General features: G+C 38.3%; 1 protein-coding gene across 1 annotated transcript in view; it reads right to left on the minus strand.

The window, feature by feature from the left end:
- LOC142336201 (uncharacterized) overlaps window positions 1-19,707 on the minus strand; it is a 108,849-nt gene that overhangs the window by 60,653 nt on the left and 28,489 nt on the right. Inside the window, exons 3-4 of the mRNA XM_075384856.1 lie at window positions 16,072-16,139; window positions 15,679-15,782 (exon numbers count right to left, since the gene is read on the minus strand). Coding sequence (XP_075240971.1) covers window positions 15,679-15,782; window positions 16,072-16,139 — 172 coding nt within the window. The remainder of the gene's footprint in view (window positions 1-15,678; window positions 15,783-16,071; window positions 16,140-19,707) is intronic.

The raw sequence follows: 19,707 nt of genomic DNA on the forward strand, positions 1-19,707 counted from the left end.
ACTTGGGTTATATTTACTCGCTAAAAATTTTAATTCTCTGAAACTATTAAAATGTGGCGATGTTCACCCCAAACCTGGACCAGAACAAAATTATGAAAATTTTTTATCGGAAAACAGCAAGCATACAAATTCTCTCTCCTTTGTCCACATAAATTGTCAAAGCATTAATAAAAAAAGAGAACAATTGAAAAAGCTATTGAGAAAAGTTTCGGACAACACAATTATTGGCCTAACTGAAACATGGCTTACAAATGTTAACGACTAAAAACAGTGGGAATTTGACAGTGCGAAGTATACTGCCTTCCGCTATGATAGAGATCATAATAAGAACATTATGAAAGGAGGAGGGCTATTACTGTTTATACCAAATCATTAAAATCCACAGAAAGTAAACAGTTTTCCCGAAACTGACAAACACACAGAATCAATTAGGGTTGAATTACAGGGCAACACTACATACGGACTTCAAAAGCTTCGCATAAACCTCGGTTACAACCCAAAAAAAAAACCATAATGAATTTTTGGATATTTTGGCGCTCCAAAGTGATGCCGCTGTGAGCAAAAAAAAAGAGAGTGATTCTGATGGATGATTGTAATATAAACTATCTGAACAACAAAGACCGAAATAATATAGATACAGTTTTGGTCCTGTATGATCTGAAAGTGGTAAACACTGAACCAACACGAGGAATAAACCTCATCGACTATATCATAACGGAGGGTAATTACCAAATACAAAGTGCTCACACATTCATTTCGGAAATTAAAACAGACCACCAAGCTGTAGGTATAATAACACAAGAGCGCATCACAAAAAAAGAGGAAACCAATAATCAAAACGTTTTTTAACAAAACGAATTACTCAAATAAAGATTTTAAATCTGAGCTAAAAATTTGTGGTTGGAATTCTTTTTACAAAATGGAAAGTGCAGAAGAAATGTATTCACAATTCAAATCATTCTTGTTTTCTATCATTCAAAAACATGCACCTTTAGTGAAAAATTATGATAAAAGCAAAATATCCGTTGAAAAAATGAAAAATCTGTCAAAGACCTCTTCACGAACAGTGAATCGACAAAGAAAAAATGGCGTGTCATTAATGATACTCGAAACACATCAGTCTCTAACAACAACATTTTCAGCCTCAAAACTCTTTTGGCGAAATCCTATTTGACAACAAACAAATAGTAAATTTATTAAACTAACGTTTCTCCAAGTTAGGTGACTACTTCGCAAAGCCAGACCTTATGAAAAGTCAACTCGAACAAATAACAAAAAATCATTTAGTTTTCGATTTGTCACATCGAAAGAGGTTTTGCATCATTTAAAAACACTGAATACTTCAAAGCCGCTTAGACCCACAGAGATTCCCGCTTGGGCTCTCACAGATGGCAAAGATGTTTTAATGCACCCCCTAACCTATTTGTTCAATGCTTTTTTGTTCAAAGAAGAAAAATTTCCCCAATGACCTTAAAAAGCCATTATTACACCGCTTTTTAAAAAGGTGATCGAACTCACCCTGAGAACTACAGGCCTATATCAATAACCAGCTCACTTTCAAAAATGTTTGAAAAACTACTTAGAGATCAAATTGTTGAATTTCTATTAAAAAACAATGTTCATTCCAGAACGCAATTTGGTTTTCGATCCAAAATATCAACAATGGATGCCCTTGTTTATAGCACTGGAAATTTTAGATATCTTATTGAACAAAATAAATACGTTACAACAGCACTACTAGATCTATCTAAAGCATTTGATTCAATCAATCACAACATATTGATATTGAAACTAGAGGAATCAGGATTCAGGACAAGTTCTCAAATGTTGATACTTGACTACTTGTCTAGTCATCTTCAGAAAACAAAACCTAACGTCATTGAATCAGATTGAATTCAGCTTTATCAAGGTGCGCACCAAGGAACGATAATTGGGCCACTACTATTCAATCTTTACATAAACAACCTAAGATTGAAAAAACCAAATGATTGTCAACTAGTACAATATGCTGATGACACACTAATTTTTACGTGCAACCATCTATTGCTAAAGGCCAAAAACTACTCAGAAAAAGCCTTAACTTTAATTATTGATTATTGCGAAATGCATAGTCTAACGACGAATGCATCAAAAACAGAGTTCATTAACTTTTGTAAAAAATCTAGAGCTCTCTATACAACTGATATAGAATTTAAAATAGGAAACTGTTGCTTTCATAAATCTGAATCAACCAAATACTTGGGGGGTATTCATAGATTCAGCGTTGACAAATCAAGATGAAGTAAAAGTTATACAACGTAAAATGGCATGTGGTATAAAAACACTATATTCCTTACGAGAGGTAATATCAGATAACTACAAAGTTTTGACTATGAATGCACTTGTTATTAGCCACCTTCATTACTCTGCGTTTCTCCTGAATGGAATTAATAACAACCTAATAAGATCACTCGAAAAACAGTTAAGCTGGGGCGTCAAAGCTTGTTTTCACAGAAAGAAATGTGATAGTTCTCTAGATCTCAAAATTAAAAACAAAATTTTACCGATCAGACTTTTTTGGATCAAAAATTACATTTTCATTTTTGGAAAAAAGTTTCGAAGAAACTTCCAGCTTATCAAATGATAGAATATCCTACGCAAAAATTAACAAAACACGAACGGTCCAAAAATGTTTTCTTCAATATCAAAAGTCAATCCAGCTATTTAGAAAACTGCGTATTCAAGCGAGTTACAATAATTTATAACAAATTTCTAATGAATGAACAATACTCCCAATATCTCAAAAATGATCATAAATCATAAATGCAATAAAGCAAAACAATTTCTAAAACAATACCTTTGTGAATTGTTTTTAAAGGACCCAAGTGTAGCATCAATATCTTCTTTATCTTGGAAAGATTTTAAAATTGAATAAAAATGTTTTCTGTTTTTACATAGCTTCCACACTGCCTCTGATATTTGATCGTTATTTGATTAAAACCAGATGGAAATTCAATGTTTTCGTTTTTTAATAGCGAAAAGGGTCCAATCTCTATCAAACTTTTAAATTAATGATATGCTGCATGTGCTAAAGAGGCGTATAGGTATTAATACACACAAAAGGAAGTCCTAAGCAGAGAAGCTTCGGATTAAATGCGAGCGTTCTGTGGATGTTTTGTGTCATTACCCCCCCCCCCCCGTGTCCAATCTCACTCTCACTTATACGTGTTATAGTATATTGGTCGCTTTTCAGACACTTACGTAAACAATTGTGCGCAAACGGTATTTACAATTTAGTGATGCGGCGAAGTTTTGAAATAAAGACGTATACTTATATAAAGCTTGTTGGCGCCACTTCAGATCAGCTACGAAAACCATCAGATAGCAAGAATTAACTTTTGAAACTGAAAAAAAATGAATTTCGTCAAAACTCAAAAATGGTCAAAACTGAAAATTTTTACAAGTTGGGACCGTAAATCTGTACACCCTCCCCGATTTTGGGAAGGCAAAACCCGAGCAACCCGAGGTTATGGCAGACGGTTAGGGTTACCTCTAAGCTACTCATGGACCCAACGAACATTATTGCATCATACCCACAAGAGTGGCTATTAGCACTTCTATGGTGCAAAATTGGCATTTTTCGATATTTTGTTATTTATTGTTAAATTTCTCAGGTTGTTTATTTTATGATATTTTAGATGATCATTAAAGGTGAAATACCGTACGTTCGAGGCATTTAGAGCCACGTAATAACCATCCGTGCTTATGTCAACAAAAGCAAATTTTGCAGTAATTTGACATTTACTTTGTAAACAATGACCTAAATCATTTTCTTGATTAACCAATCAGAAACAAGTAATGATGATGTTATAATTGATAAATATTTGATTATTTACTTTAACCCAATTGTTTGATTAATGAAACCGTATTGTATTTAGAACCATTAGAAACTGTTACCAAGAGCAGTTGCCTCTCAGATAGACTAAAATTTGATTCTTTAACAACTTTAGTCTTTTTGCTAAGTTTTGCTAGATCTTAAGATCTTGCGAGTTCTAAGTTAGTTGAGCTTACTTGACGAGGAGTTTGCGAAAATACTAGCTACTGGCTGCAGCCTTACAAACTTCAGCACGAGATTGAACATAGATTATCAATTAGGATTTTCTTAACTTCAATCAACAAAATTAAAGTTACAGTCCTTTAATACGTCCGAGCGACTAATTATTTCTGCAAGATCGTTATTCAATCGCACCCAGAGAAGAATCAGGCCGGCGTAAAACTCGAGAACCAGGCTGTGATATATCGGTTCCGCTGAGATTCTTGAGCAGCCGCAACATTTGGTCCTCCGACGCAGACACCAACAACAACAGCAGTGACACGAACAGTAACGAATCTTCGATTCGACCTGGTGGACCAAAACAAAATCAGTAACGATGGCCAGCAAAAGTCCCAACAGACACTGGAACACAGCTGATTGAAGGCAACTGGTAAACTCAAGACGTTAGAGAAAGAGCAAGCTGACCTACTCAAGTCCTTCTCCAGACACCTCAACGAGCTATAAGGCTACCTGACACAAAACAAAACAATGACGGCCGAAGGTGCTTATCGAAGTTTCCTCGAGACGTACGACAACTTGGAAGACAACCGACAACAGCAGAGGTTACTATTAAAACCAAAGTTTTTTGAAAGCTTTGACAATGACACCAAGCGTATGTTAGAAGAAAAAAGGAAAGTTTTACGATGGGTAGTTGACAAAATACCAGATCTCCAAGATATTGAAGATTGTCACGCAGTAGTCGTCGACTACCGGAAAGACACATTGCAATGGTACAATATACTGGAAGTTTCTGTTCCAATCGAGAACGAATTGGTAGAACTCGAAAAGAAATTGAAATCAGAAAATTTAAGCGACTCCGAAAAACAGATACTGTGCGATCAGGCGGAACGGTTATTAGAAAAGCGAGATGAAATTTGCGCAGAAGCTATTTGAATATTGGGGACAGAAAGTTGTCCCCATGGGTGAGCGAATTTCAGTAAAGCTAGGAGTCACTATCAGGACCTGATCAAACAGTACAGGCTCAGCAAGGATTGTGGAAACCAAACATCATTAGTGTCAACTACATCGACTGGTGACAAAGACCCAAACGATGAAACTGTAATTGATACAGGAAATGGAGCAATAGAAAACGCTCAGGAGAACGCGGAGGTCTCTTCCAAGCATTCTGCTACACATGGAAGCCGAAAACAACCCAGTATCGCCAACTCGCGATCATCAAAGAGGCGGCAGATCGAAGAAATGAAGCTCGAAAACCTGAAAGCAAAGAAAGAAACAGAGCAACAACTGCGAGAGCGCCAGTTGGAGTTAGAGCAGGAGCGTGAAGAAATAGAACTTCGTCGCCAGCAAGAAGAGTTACGATTACAACAACAACAACAAGAACAAGACTTACGTCGAAAGATGCAACAACAAGAAGATGAACTGCGTCTTCGACAGCATGACCGAACACTTGAAAACAAAAGAACGAAAGCAGAGGAAGAAGAAGAAGAAGAAAGAGTATGAAACTTGAGCTGACCAAAGGAAGCTCAAGAGCATCTGGATCAGTGGCAGATGAGATAGAAAGTGTTGGATCAAAACGAAATCACGAAAAAACAGCCGGGTGGGCAGAAACCGGGGCTCAACAGTATGTCTTTAGACGACCACTATCTCCAAATGTTGTTATCAACCCTCCAACGAATGTCATCAAGGACAGAGCTGACAAAAGTTTCAGCACTTACCCGAAAACTACCCCGCTGTTCCAACCAGGCGAAAGACTTTTCTCAACGCAACTGACAGAGCCGAGCATTCTCAAGAAACCAGAAGTCCTTAAACCAATTAGAGTAACGGACCCACCAGTACCGCCGTTGACAAGGACGACGTTTCAGCAGCAGTGAACGTCAGCAATTCAAGACAGAAAGAGGAGTCAGAGTCCCATTAACAACTCTCGAAACAGGTCTGCTGAGAGCAGAAACAGGAGCACAATGAATCACACCACTCCCCAAGTCATTTACCAACCAGTACCAATCAGTGGTACCAGTGGCTTGTCAAAACTAAAACTGACTGAGTTTTCAGGAGACCCACTGGAGTGGCCAGAGTGGTCAGGTCTTTTTGATGTTGTTGTTCATCAAAAGCCGATCAGCGATACAGAAAAGATGCAATACCTCAAGACCAGTCTCACGGGTCAAGCAAAAGCAGCAATATCGGGAATGGGATTCAGCTCGCAATCATAATATCATGCTTTGATTTACTCTGTGAGAAGTTTGGCAGATCAGATGTCATAGTCAATGCTCAATTTAAGAAATTACATACTCATCCTCCAATTCGGCACGACAATTCTACGAGCATTTGTGGAATCGTCATGCCGAATTCTACGTGATTACAAATGTGGTAAACACTTTGACCCAACATGGATACACATCCGACCTAGAATCAGAAGGAGGGCTAAGTTCAACAACGAGAAAACTTTCTCCGCAACTGAGAGAACAGTGGTTGCAATACATGCAAGACCGTCGACTACTGAGAGGCAACCTGATTATTTTCAAAGAGTGGCTTGCCTCCAAAGCTGTAATTCATGAGAACTTGTTAGCACAGACAAACTCGTCGTTTGACAGAAACAAATTTCAAAGCCGTGATAAACCGAAGACGAGAACCTTTGCTTCAAACGATGAAGAGTCGAGCAAAACCAAGATTTTTGAATGTCCCTTCACAGACGGACAACATCCTATTTGGACGTGTGAAAAGTTTAAATCACTGAAAGTAAATGAACGCCGAGAGCATGTCCAGAAGTTTCGACTGTGCTTCAATTGTTTGAAACCAGGTCACACGTCGAAGAACTGCAGAAGCAGGACATGCAGTGTACCCAGCTGTGGAAGGCGGCACAATAGGCTTTTGCACAGCGAACTACCGAAGAAGGAAACTACAAAGAATGTCTCAGATGCTACAACGGCAGTAGCAACTAACATCACTAAAGGAGGACACCCAGTGGTACGAATCAAGCTGACAAACAGAAACTTAAGCCTAAATGTACTAGCAATGTGTGATTCGGGATCCTCGATCTCATTTGTAGACAAATCTGTGGTGTCTAAACTTCAACTCCAAGGCCGAAAAGCATCTCATTCAGTAGCAGGGATCCATGGCTCACAAGACGTCAAGACTGAAATAGTGCCGATAGCTGTTTCAGCGTGTGAGAAGTCTCGACCATTGACAACAGTACAATTCTATGTGTACGAAAAACTGAAATTGGGTGACCAATTTGTAGAGCTGCAAGAGTTGAAAGACCGCTACCAACATTTGAGGAACTTGCCAAATCAGAGCTACGATCTAAACGATGTTCAAGTGATTCTTGGACAAGATTGTTACGACATTCATCACCCTTTTGAATTCCAGAAGTCAGAAGACAAAGCTGCACCATGGGCAGTGAAATGAAAAATCGGCTAGGCCTTAAGTTGTCCGCTACCAACGAAGCAGGCAGCATTTCTTGCCACAACAGCAACATCAATTGCAGATGACAAACTATCAAACCAGTTGAGTAAGTGGTGGGATATCGAGTCATACGCTTCAATCTGCGACGTCACCGGACATTCAAAGGAAAAGCAACGAGCAATCAAGACGTTGGAGCAAACAACGCGATTCAGCGGTGAAAGATATGAAGTAGGACTTCTGTGTCGAGAGGACGAAGTGAAGTTACCGAACAAATTCTACTCAGCAATGGGGCAACTCAAGTCCCTAGAGCGACGCCTACAGAAAGACGAGACGCTACGACAGCACTATCAGGAAACCACTGACACTGATGTCAACGCTGGATACATTCGGAAAGTAGATCAAACTGAACTGAATGAAACTAACGACAAACTGCAATGGTATTTACCACATCATCCCGTCATAAACCCGCACAAAACCGAAAAAGTCAGAAGAGTGTGCAACGCAGCAGCTAAGTATCAAGGTGTAGCCCTATACGGCAAGCTTCTACCTGGTCCAGAACTGCTGCAGAGTCTGATCGGAATTATTTTTCGCTTCCGAGAACACCAAATAGCTTTATCAGCCGACATAGAAGCAAAGTTTTTTCAAGTTGCTGTCCCGGGCGATGACAGCCGATGTTTACAATTAATCCGGCGAGAAGCTCCAGAGCAGAAAATAGAAGTCTATGGGTATACACGACACGTTTGGGGCGAAAAGCTCACCGACTTGTGCAAATTACGCTTCAAGTGGCGAAATTTAATGCAGTCAACGGGGATAATCTTGTCAAAGCTGTCCAGCGAAACTTCTACATGGACGACTTCCTCAAGTCAGTCGGAACACCTCAACAAGCGATTGAAATCTACCAGAAAGTCAGAGAAATCCTTCACAAAGGTGGATTCAATTTGACGAAATGGATAACAAGTGACGATGAAGTCAAGTCACAGATCCCAGAGACAGACAGATCAACGAAAGTTGTGAAAACTTTCGAAGCAGAACCACAATCATCTTCAATCCTAGGACTCAACTGGAATGTGGACACAGACAATCTCATTGTCTGTCGTGGAACTGAGCAAGAAGTTCCAGCAAAAATAACTCAGAGAATTGTCCTATCCTTCGTCTCAGCAGTGTTCGACCCACTTGGGATATGTTCACCCTTCACGATTAGAATGCGGTTCTTACTCAAAAGCATTTGGGCTGCAATGGGACAAGTGTGGGACAAAGAGTTGTCAGCAGAACACTCAAAACTGCTCAGTGATTGGTGCTGTGAGTTGAGAGAAATAAGAACGATGTCAATAAAACGACTTTATTTCGAAAATGGATGTTCAAACCTCAGACTTCACATTTTCAAAGACGCGTCAGATTAAGCAATGTGCATCGTGGCAAATCTGCAAGATATAGCAACGTTGAAACTCACCTAAATAATAGGGAAATGTTGTGTGGCACCCATCAGACATATGTCGATACCGAAATTAGAACTCCAAGCCGCAGTTTACGGAGTTCGTCTCAGAAAGCAGATTCTAAACAAACATGATGTCAAAATTGACAAAATCTTTCATTGGACCGACTCATCAACGGTCCTAAAGTGGCTACAGGCAGCGCACAAGAAACAACAACTGTTCGTTGCGAACAGAGCAGCGGAAATACTGGAAAACTCATCTATCGATCAATGGAGACACGTCAAAGGTGTCGAAAACCCTGCCGACATCGGAACCCCGGGAATGTTCATTGAAGGCCCTCAAGGAGTCCGTATGGCTAAACAGGCCGGCATGGCTCCAGGCAGATGAAGAAAAGTGGCCAAAGCCGTGGTGCCAAGAGAACGAACTCGAACCCGAGCAAGTTACGAGTACTGTAGCAACAGAAAATAAACTAGACCAACTGTTTGACTGGAGACGATACAGTACCTTCAACCTGATTAGAAACTTCATTGCGTACTGCATGAGGTTCAAGACAAAGCAGAAGGGTTCCCTCAGAGCAGACGAAATTCATCAGGCAGAGCAAATACTGTTTCGATTTGTTCAAACTGAAAGCTTCCCGAATGTTTCGAAGTCTATAGCAAACAGCAGAGAAATCTCCAAAACATTAAACATTGCCTAATTGTCACCCTTCATAGAGGAATACGGAACAATTAGAGTGAAAGGCCGACTGAAGCATTCAAACCTTGACTACAATGCAAAACACCCAATATTGTTAACCGGGAAACATCCAGTTGTACAACTTCTGTTGGAGAGAGCGCATCGAGACAACCTACATGAGGGCACAGAGTACGTGAGAAACATGCTTCAACAAGAATAGTGGATCATTGGGCTGAGAAATGCATTAAGAAAAATCAAGTCAAGATGTATCAAAAGCAGACACAGGAACGCCAATCCAACCCACCCTCCGATGGCGGATCTACCCCGAGAACGACTTGACGAACATGTGTTCCCATTCACCCATACCGGAGTCAACTACTTCTGACCCTTTGAAGTGAAGTTTCTACGACGTAACTTGAAGAGATAGTGATGCCTCTTTACTTGCCTGACAACGAGAGCAGTACACATCGAAGTTGCACAGTCATTGGACACCGAGTCATGTCTAGCTGCAGTGACAAGATTCATTGCAAGACGTGGCTACCCAAGCACCATCATTAGTGATAACGGAACAAACTTTGTTGGAGCAGCCAATGAGCTGAAAGCATTCATGAACGAGTGGGACAAATCTAAGATTGAGAGTGACTTATCACAGAAAAGGATTGTTTGAAAATTTAATCCTCCCGGGAGCTCCTCACTTTGGTGGAATCTGGGAAAGACTGGTTCAAAGTTTAAGAAGGTCATGATTGCAATCTTGGACAACAGAAGCCTCACCGACGAGGTGCTCAGCACAACAATGTGTCTTGTAGAGCAGACTCTCAACGCAAGACCCCTGACAGCAATAAGTGAAGACCCTGAAGATTTGACATCACTCACATCTAATCATTTCTCGCTAGGACGAGAGAACGCGAGTGCACCTTTCATGCCATCCAGTGAACGCTACCCTGATCTGAGAAAATCTTTCAAAACGGCTCAAGCATATGCCGACATGATCTGGAAAAGATTGACTCGTGAATATCTTCCACAATGGAGATCGTTGTGGTCAAAAGAACATGTGCGAAACCTGAAAGAAGGCGAGTTAGTTTGGCTAGTAGATGACTCTGTGAAACGCTGTGAATACAAACTTGGACGAATCATTGAGATCTTCACAGGCAACGACGGAGTTGTTAGATCAGCGAGAGTCAAAATGGCACATCGACCGCTAAACCGGCCAGTCGTGAAGTTAGCACCAGTATTCTACGATGGTGTTTCCGAGATCGAAAACAGGGCCGGCGATGTTGGCGCCACTTCAGATCAGCTACGAAAGCCATCAGATAGCAAGAATTAACTTTTGAAACTGAAAAAACTTGAAATTCGTCAAAACTCAAAAATGGTCAAAACTGAAAATTTTTACAAGTTGGGACCAAAAATCTGTACACCCCCGATTTTGGGAAGGCAAAACCCGAGCAACTCGAGGTTATGGTAGACGGTTAGGGTTACTTCTAGGCTACTCATGGACCCAACGAACATTATCGCATCATACCCACAAGTGTGGCTATTAGCACTTCTATGGTGCAAAATTGGCATTTTTCGATATTTTGTTATTTATTGTTAAATTTCTCAAGTTGTTTATTTTATGATATTTTAGATGATCATTAAAGGTGAAATACCGTACATTCGAGGCATTTAGAGCCACGTAATAACCATCCGTGCTTATGTCAACAAAAGCAAAAATTGCAGTAATTTGACATTTACTTTGTAAACAATGACCTAAATCATTTTCTTGATTAACCAATCAGAAACAAGTAATGATGATGTTTTAATTGATAAATATTTGATTCTTTATTTTAACCCAATTGTTTGATTAGTGAAACCGTATTGTATTTAGAACCATTAGAAACTGTTACCAAGAGCAGTTGGCTCTCGGATAGACTAAAATTTGATTCTTCAACAACTTTAGTCTTTTTGCTATGTTTTGCTAGATCTTAAGATCTTGCGAGTTCTAAGTTAGTTGAGCTTTCTTGACGAGGAGATTGCAACAAAACTAGCTACTGGCTGAAGCCTTACAAACTTCAGCATGAGATTGAACATAGATTATCACTTAGGATTTTCTTAACTTCAATCAACAAAATTAAAGTTACAGTCCTTTAATACGTCCGAGCGACTGATAATTTCTGCAAGATCTTTATTCAATCGAACTCAGTGAAGAACCAGGCCTGCGTAAAACTCGAGAACCAGGCTGTGATATATCGGTTCTGCTGAGATTCTTGAGCAGCCGCGACAAAGCTACCCGTACCGAACCCTCAGAGCCTATCAGACACGATTCAGAGATTTTACGGAGGCCGAGTCTTAGCAGAGAGACGCCAACAATTGGGCAGCGTAGCCAAGGCTTAAGACCTCTATGGGCAGAGGGAGAGAGAGAGAGAGAGAGAGAGAGAGAGAGAGAGAGAGAGAGAGAGAGAGAGAGAGAGAGAGAGAGAGAGAGAGAGAGAGAGAGAGAGAGAGAGAGAGAGAGAGAGAGGCTAAGACTTGGGTTGTTCTGGGCAGAATAGAACCCAAGTGCTGGGTTCCTCTGAGCAGAGTCAAGCTTGACGTCATCAAGATAGAATGTTTTTCATTTAATGAGGGCAACTTTTTGACAATTTTTGCCATCGATTACAAGTTTTCTGTAAAAAAATGGCCGTGGTTCCTGCATTTGATTCCAATACTTGGAGTCGATCTTGGCAGACAGAATACAAGTCTCAAGAAGATTCTCAGCCAAGAATCAGTTCTTACTATTCGCGTTCACTGATTTATCAAATAACCTCGTTTGAGAAGTCAGAAGTGAGTGTTTTAATTTCAGACGAGACCAATTATTCTTATGTGCTATGTCTCGCAAAAAAAATTAGCTGAAAATTGTAATTTGAGAAAGCAAGACGTTTGCTGGCTAATTGGGCCAAATATCTATTGCTCTCTGTTTTACAAATTGAGCTGTCTGTACCAACAACACTACTGGTGAATGGATTCCAAAATACAAGCCCGTAATTACTATAAAAGTGAAGAAAAGATTTATGTATTTGATTTGTGGCAGGTTAAATTTTCCAAACAAATTCAATAATTGGTTGATTTGAAAAACAAGCGAAGATTTTTTTGTCTCATATCCCCTTGATATAGCTCTTCATTTTTCTTCAACAATGAGTACGGAATTTGTATTTTAAAGGACCTGTTAGGCTTCGAAAGGGTAACCATAATTTACCAAGAGCCATGAATTGATTTTTGAGAGCATTTGTAACCATAACTGGTGCACTTGGTGCTTTATTTGTACAATAGGGTACTCAAAACTTATGTTAAAAGTGCCTCTGAACCTAGACAAATTTACGGTTCTAATTCTTTGTCCAGAAAAATCAAGTCTTGAATCTTTTTGGTCACGTGAAATCCCAAGTCTTGCGTCTTGTCTGCCAAGAGGTCACCAATTCTTGGGTCCATTCTTCACAGAGTTACCCAAGACTTGGCCCTTCTCTTGGCGGAGAGAGCCAAAAATTGGGAATTTTTTCGCGCGCAGCCCCCAAGACTTGATTTTTCTCTTTCAACAAAAAACCTCAGAGATTGACTCTGGAGTGTTCTCTTAGCAGCCTCTCATTTGCCTGATTAGATTCTGAATCAGGCTTGGAACCTTTTCTGATGACTTGCTGCCGAATCAGGCTTGATTGTCTCTGGCGATATGGTACAGGTAAATAGATTTAAGGCACCCGTAGAGACTTATGGCACACGATTTTTCAAAACTAAAATTTTTTAACTCAAGATCTGCAAATAGCTATTTTGTCAAATGTATATTATATGTTTATGTCAAAACAAAGACGCTCGTTAATGTGAGCTTGCACACGAGGTTCCGACCCGCCTTAATTTACAATTTTGACTTAATTGCCAACCAAAAGAAGAGATAATCAAAAATAGATGTTTGAGTTTAATGAAATCGTTACCCACCCAAAGTACTATTTGCATTATACAAGACCATGCATCATTATAGCACTCACGATATCTACAATTATTAAGATTACGAAAAAAACCACAAAACAGGCAAAAACAAATTAATTTTTACGGTGAAATGTCTAAATTTAAAAGCACTGATTAACAACTTCAAATTACAATCAGACAAAACTCTAACTGCAAAAGCCTGCTTTTTCTTAATAAAAAAGCAGATGAGATTTTTTTAACGACACTAGGTGACAACTCGACAAAAAGAAAAAATAATGAGGCGAAACGCAAAAGCAAATCAACATTTTATAAAACAAAATAACTTCAAATGTCTCAAAAACCAGTCGCTTTTAACAAAAAAAGATAACTTTACTAAAACGTCAATAGGAACTCAATCGAACCTGATTTCTGTTTGACTAAGCCATAGAAATGGACTAAAGGTGCAAAATAACTAAAAAAATACAAACAATTTGAAAAACACCCACAAATTTAGGTAATTGAAGCAATTACCTTTTATCTGAATACTATGTTCTTTTTTTTCAATCGTCAATTATACTACTTCAGGTAAAATTATACTGAAAAGTTGAATATGTTCACCTGGGTTTCTTTTGAAAATCATTGGGATATGTTATTACGCGAATTTGCTAAAAAGAGAAGAAAGAAACATAAAGATCCACCATTCACAAATTATTTGTGAAAACGCACCTTGTCCAATAAAACAGCAGTTATAGCGTAATATTAATAAACTCGTCAAAGTTTGCACTACAGGGAAGCGGAGGAGACCTTTAAAAGATGAGCAAAATTTACATGTTGAGAAAAACAACAAAAACTGAAAATTTTTTAAAAAACTTTCAAACCATGTACCTGAAACTTTAAGACCTTTAGCTATGCACTGCCTTCATTGGATAATGTGATTCAATCATCAATTAGAAGATTTTGAAAAATCTCAGCTTATAGTAAAAACTTTATGACTATTTAAAAAAAGAATAAGAAACAGGCGAAAACAGCAAATTCAAAAAAATTGAGAGAAAAAACTGTCGAAACTATTAAAAAAGAACTATTCAGTACAAACTTTTCTTCTTTCAATAGTTTTTGAACAACAATGGGATTGCTTTTATTGTAATAAAAAGACCTAAAAACAACAAATACGAACAAATATAATTAAAGCACTAAATTTTTGAGAAAACCCCTGGTATCAAAGCCATTATATTCATCAGCTTTCAACAGAATTCAAAAGGTACGCTCAGTCCTGCCTCGATGGAATGACAATGATATCTGTCATTCAAAAGTAATTGATAAGTCATCAAAATGTTTCTTTTGACTATGAAAACGACAACAAATACAAGCAAAACAATAAATTCAATAGAAAAATGCGAGAAAATTGCGAGTGAAAAAGTTCTTCTCTGAATTTTTTTTCGCTGGTCAATGGAACTTCTTCTCTGAGACTTTTGGAGCTGTCAATATTAATATAATACGATAAGATTACCAAATGGACCAAAAATAATAAGATTATTAAAATTTCGACAAAAAATGTTAAGTTCAGCAAAAATGAGGCTAAATTTGAACAAAATCACAACCAAATATCAAATGTCCACAAAAACTTTAAAACTCGCTGACTCTTCGGAAAGGAAGTTAAAAAATTCTTTTGAATTTAAAATTGTATGGTTGAGCGATGAATATATTGATAGGCAAGATTGACTGAACAAAAAACCCGTTTGAGTATACAGTTCCCCCCCCTTTATGTGGGTTCGATACATTACCTTTACTTAGTGTATAGCTCCTCCACATTGTATGTTAAACACATTGGGTTAAAAGACAGGTCTAACTATGAATTTGAAAGCCTTATTATTCATTTTGGCCACCGTTTTTGAATGTCTATCAGTAACGTGCGGGATGGAATTTGGGACATTTGCAGACACATTGACAAGGACATCGTTGACGCTTTCTTACAAGCTTGGGACGCAAACGTCCAATCGCAATACCTTCAGCATTAAATGTTCGTCCAATTTGAATTAAATTCCCCCAAAGTTTTATAAGTTGATTCAAGATTTAAGGGTTAATTCAAGGCCTAATTCAAGGCTTAATTGAGCTTCATTAATATATTTCTTTTCTGCAGATTTTAGGAAAGTTAAAGACCTAATTTTAATAGCCCTGTTCAATTATATTTTTAGGACATATTGAAAAATGGGAATAAAAAGAAAGAGTTGCCTGTGTGGTTGTGCTGATGAAGTTGGGAGAGGAAGAGAGTAGTTGAAGAACTGCAGTCTTGGATCTCTCCACTTCTGGCGGAGGAAGATTGTCGCTCGGTAGTCCTGATACAACAATCAATACACGTAACTTTTATCTCTTACATACCAAGCTCTATTAAAGAGTCCGTTTTTGGCAAACCATCATACTTTCCAGTCATCAAACAATTGAATTGACAGATTAATTTGTTCTTTTCAATTTAGGTCTGCGACCTCAGATCAGAAATAAAAATTTGAATGAATCACCACAAAAATGATTTTTCTTAGAAATAATTTATTATTCTAGTCAAGTATACTATGATATTTGCAGGGCTAAAATTTGTGTGTTTTAAGCTTTCAAAAATGTTGTTCTTACCATGGTTGTTTCCGCGATAGAGCCCAAGGACAGTACATGTATGGACATGGTAACGTTGACTGGGGGACCTGAAACAATTCAAAAGTATTAAATCACACGGATCGTGCCATCACTGCCATTTATTAAAATAAAGTATGTAGGACAGCTGTTGAAGTTGCAGTAGAAATGGCAAAAAGTTATTATAATATGCATGCAACTGAATTATCGTTATAACGATAATTCAGTTGCATTGCATATTGTTCTTTTTTTTACAGCAAACCTCGCCCAGAAAAAGTCGTTTTGAGATCAGATTTTTTCAATGAGTGAAAGAGAGTTCGAGAAAAAACCGCTTGCTAGGTAAAAAAACTCGAAAAGTGATTGCTAGAATATTTAAACAAAGGAGATAAATAGTTGATGGGATTCATTATCAACAACCAAGAAACTCATTTTTTACATCGGTTGGATAGCATCAATGACATAAGGTCTGGGATCATCTGGAAGCTTCAAGAGTGCAGCCAACTGAATTCTATACAGTAACTTGGAAAACATTCTATAAAAATGAGATAAAAAGTTGTAACGGTTGCTCTCCTATCAAACATAGACAAAGAAAAATTTACACGGCCCAGTTCGTTTCAGTGGTTTCATATCTGTCCGGATATTAGGTTTCTTCAGATAAATTTTGTGTACTGTATTATCCACTATACTGTAGATTACCGTTGCTTTATTCGTTTTTCAATTAGTTTTATTATTTAACCTTTCAGTTTTGCTGTTTCACAATTTGTTTCTCTCAGAATAACAAATTAATTCAAATTGAAAGAACCAACTTTTGCTTGAGATTTTGTTAATAACTGAAGTTATAAATTTAAATTGCAAAATCGGCTCTGAAAAAGTTGGTCACTCAGCCGTTAGCTAACTAGATACCAAATTCTAGCTAGTCTTCTTTATAAGGGAGACCTGTGAATATAACTCATTTTTGAATACTCAATTAAATTCAATAACCAAATTTTAGTTTCTCAATTGGCTTCAAGTAACCACCAAAATCAAAATTGCTAGACTTTGTTGAAACCAGTCGGAGAAACTGCTTTTCTGCTCTTACTTGGGAACTTTGTTAATCAGAAAGAAAGATTGAGAATCCCAAAGTTAATTATCTTTTGAATAAGTCAAAAAGAGTTAAACTGTACAATCACTAAGATGATCTACAGAAAAAAAGACACGCTAACAATCAATTAACTGCTCAAGAGTTTGTCCTTGAATACGCATTGTATGTCAGTTTATGAAGACCAGGATTGTGAATTTCACCTGTTAACAGCCAACTGATTTTTGATGGTTTTCAAAATTTATACTGCCGTACAAACAAAATCTGAACTGTTGATTGGAAAGAGAAAATTTTGCGAAGGTTTCTCTGGAGTTCAGTGTTCGGGATACCTTATACGGTGCTTGCACGCTCTCAATTGGTGTGAATATCGCAAAATTCACTAAAACTTGGAACCAAATTTAGTATCTCATAATCCATTTGAGCTCAATTTTTCAGTAATATAATTCGTAATTCAAGAACAAGTGGTAATGATGATTTAGCTAACATCGTTGATTTTCAATTCTTCGCCCAATTTTTACAGTGAAAGGGCCAAAGTAGTAGCCTCCAACATTTGTAAAGGCTGTTGAAGCACCTAACTGCTCTTCTGTTAGATCCGTCATCACTGGTGTTACGGTTTGTGCTCTGCTTTTTCCATAGTTAACACACTTGTTCTTGTTTGATCTTTAAGCGTTTCATATTCCTAAGATCCATATCCTCTGCTGAACAATGTTTATCACATGCTCTGTACTTCGGGCGATTCTACTTCTGATCCTTTCGCATTTAATATTTAAACCGCATGGTGTATCCAATGTAACATTATTGGATGCTTTGCATTGAAGTCCAATTGATCTTTGCCCATTCTGCCTTTGGCACGAACAAATCATTTCTCATTCAACTGTAGAACTTCGCTGCTTTTTGGAAATTTATTTTCAGCAATGATAGACTTCATTTTGTCACCAAATTGTTCTCGCTGTAGTAGGTTGCAGATGATTGCCTTTGACTTCTCTTATTAATCGATGCTGAATACAAGTGATGCCGGTTTGTATTTGTACATGAATTGCTCTAAGTATGCCAGTGCATTCACTATCTTAGCAAAAACTACGTTCACTTGCTCTGGCCACTCACTTTCTGGTCGCTTCAACTAGGCCGGTCCAGTGAGCCACGCAATCCTCTTGAATTTCTTAAAGTTGATCGCTCTGGTGTCAAAATCCACTACGTTGTTGATACTCGATTGGCCACATATACTTGTTTATCCACTGCAACACAGTAGTTGAATCTGACGAAAAACTGCAACTATGTGTCTTCATTTCATGTTCGTGACTTTAACCTGACTGCCATGACTGCCGCTTGCGATTCCAATCATGGTATTGAAAGATATCTCAACGCAATAACTCGGCATTTACCAATGGCAAATGCTAAGTCAACTGAATATTGTTTTGGTTGTGAACAAAGATAAGCCATTGCACACATCGTGTCTTCAGAGGCGTCAGCAAACATATGAAGCTCCATTTTGTCCCTCACTAAACAAAATTATTCTCGATCGATGCTGGTCTCAGCTCCAAATTAAAATTGTTCTTTCCCTCTGAGGAATTTCGTTTAATCACCAGGCTCCACTTCGTTGTCCCAATGTTGCCCATTCTTAGTCTTGATGCCTTACAGGAGTCCTCTTTTGTGAAAACTGAACAGAGCAAACAATACGATGTTGTCGAATACTGAATATACCTGTCACAGTATGAAAGTATTCCTCCTCTGAGTTATGAGAGTTTCAATTTCGTTTTTGGTACCTTTGTACACTTGAAGAATGTCATCAGTAATAGTCCATTGCAGTGCAAGCACGAAAGATCACTCCCTATTAGCTTCCACTTTGACTTGCTTCTTGTTGCTGAATGAATTCAAGTCCACTGGGATCGCTTCAGTAAGCGCATAGTTCTTGCTCATTCACTTCTTCAGTTCAAATCTATGTTGTAACAAAAGAGTTTGTAGTTGGCTGAAGACGTCAGCGGTATTGAAGTTGTTTTGTATTTCCTTTACGTTATTTCCTTTGCAATTGGTTGCTCTTCGTCGTTATCTAGTCCCACTCGCTTGAGAGCATCATTTGCACAGGTTAGAGAATTCATAGCAAATACATGATGCTGATATTCGTGTATTCGAACAAGTTAGTTAGTTCCGAGGGGCCAAAGAAACCTCCTGCAACTTCTGCAAGATTCGGAAACTTGTAGAAACATTGATTCAATGTCAGCTGTCACGGCTATAGTTCCTTCACGAAATCTGAATATCACTCCAACCAAACCGTGCAGCAGGTCAAGTCCTGCTGGTAGCTAGGCATTTAGGCATACATCGTTACACTTTGATGCAGCATTGCAAACACTTCTTACTTTACCTGGCTTGTTCGGGATTAGCACTGAATGGTGTGGCAAATACCAATGTTTCCCGAAAGTTACTTTCATTTCGGTCTCGTACAATACCTTCATGAATCCCATTTCTACCATTGTATCTATTGACTGTTGAAACGAATTTTTCCAGGTTCGTGTCAATTTAGAAACTTTGCGCCAGTGAGTGAAGCTGAACCAAGGCAGGACTGT

This window comes from Convolutriloba macropyga, chromosome 3 (genome assembly GCF_964194025.1).
Source record: "Convolutriloba macropyga chromosome 3, txConMacr16.3, whole genome shotgun sequence".
Taxonomy (NCBI): domain Eukaryota; kingdom Metazoa; phylum Xenacoelomorpha; order Acoela; family Convolutidae; genus Convolutriloba; species Convolutriloba macropyga.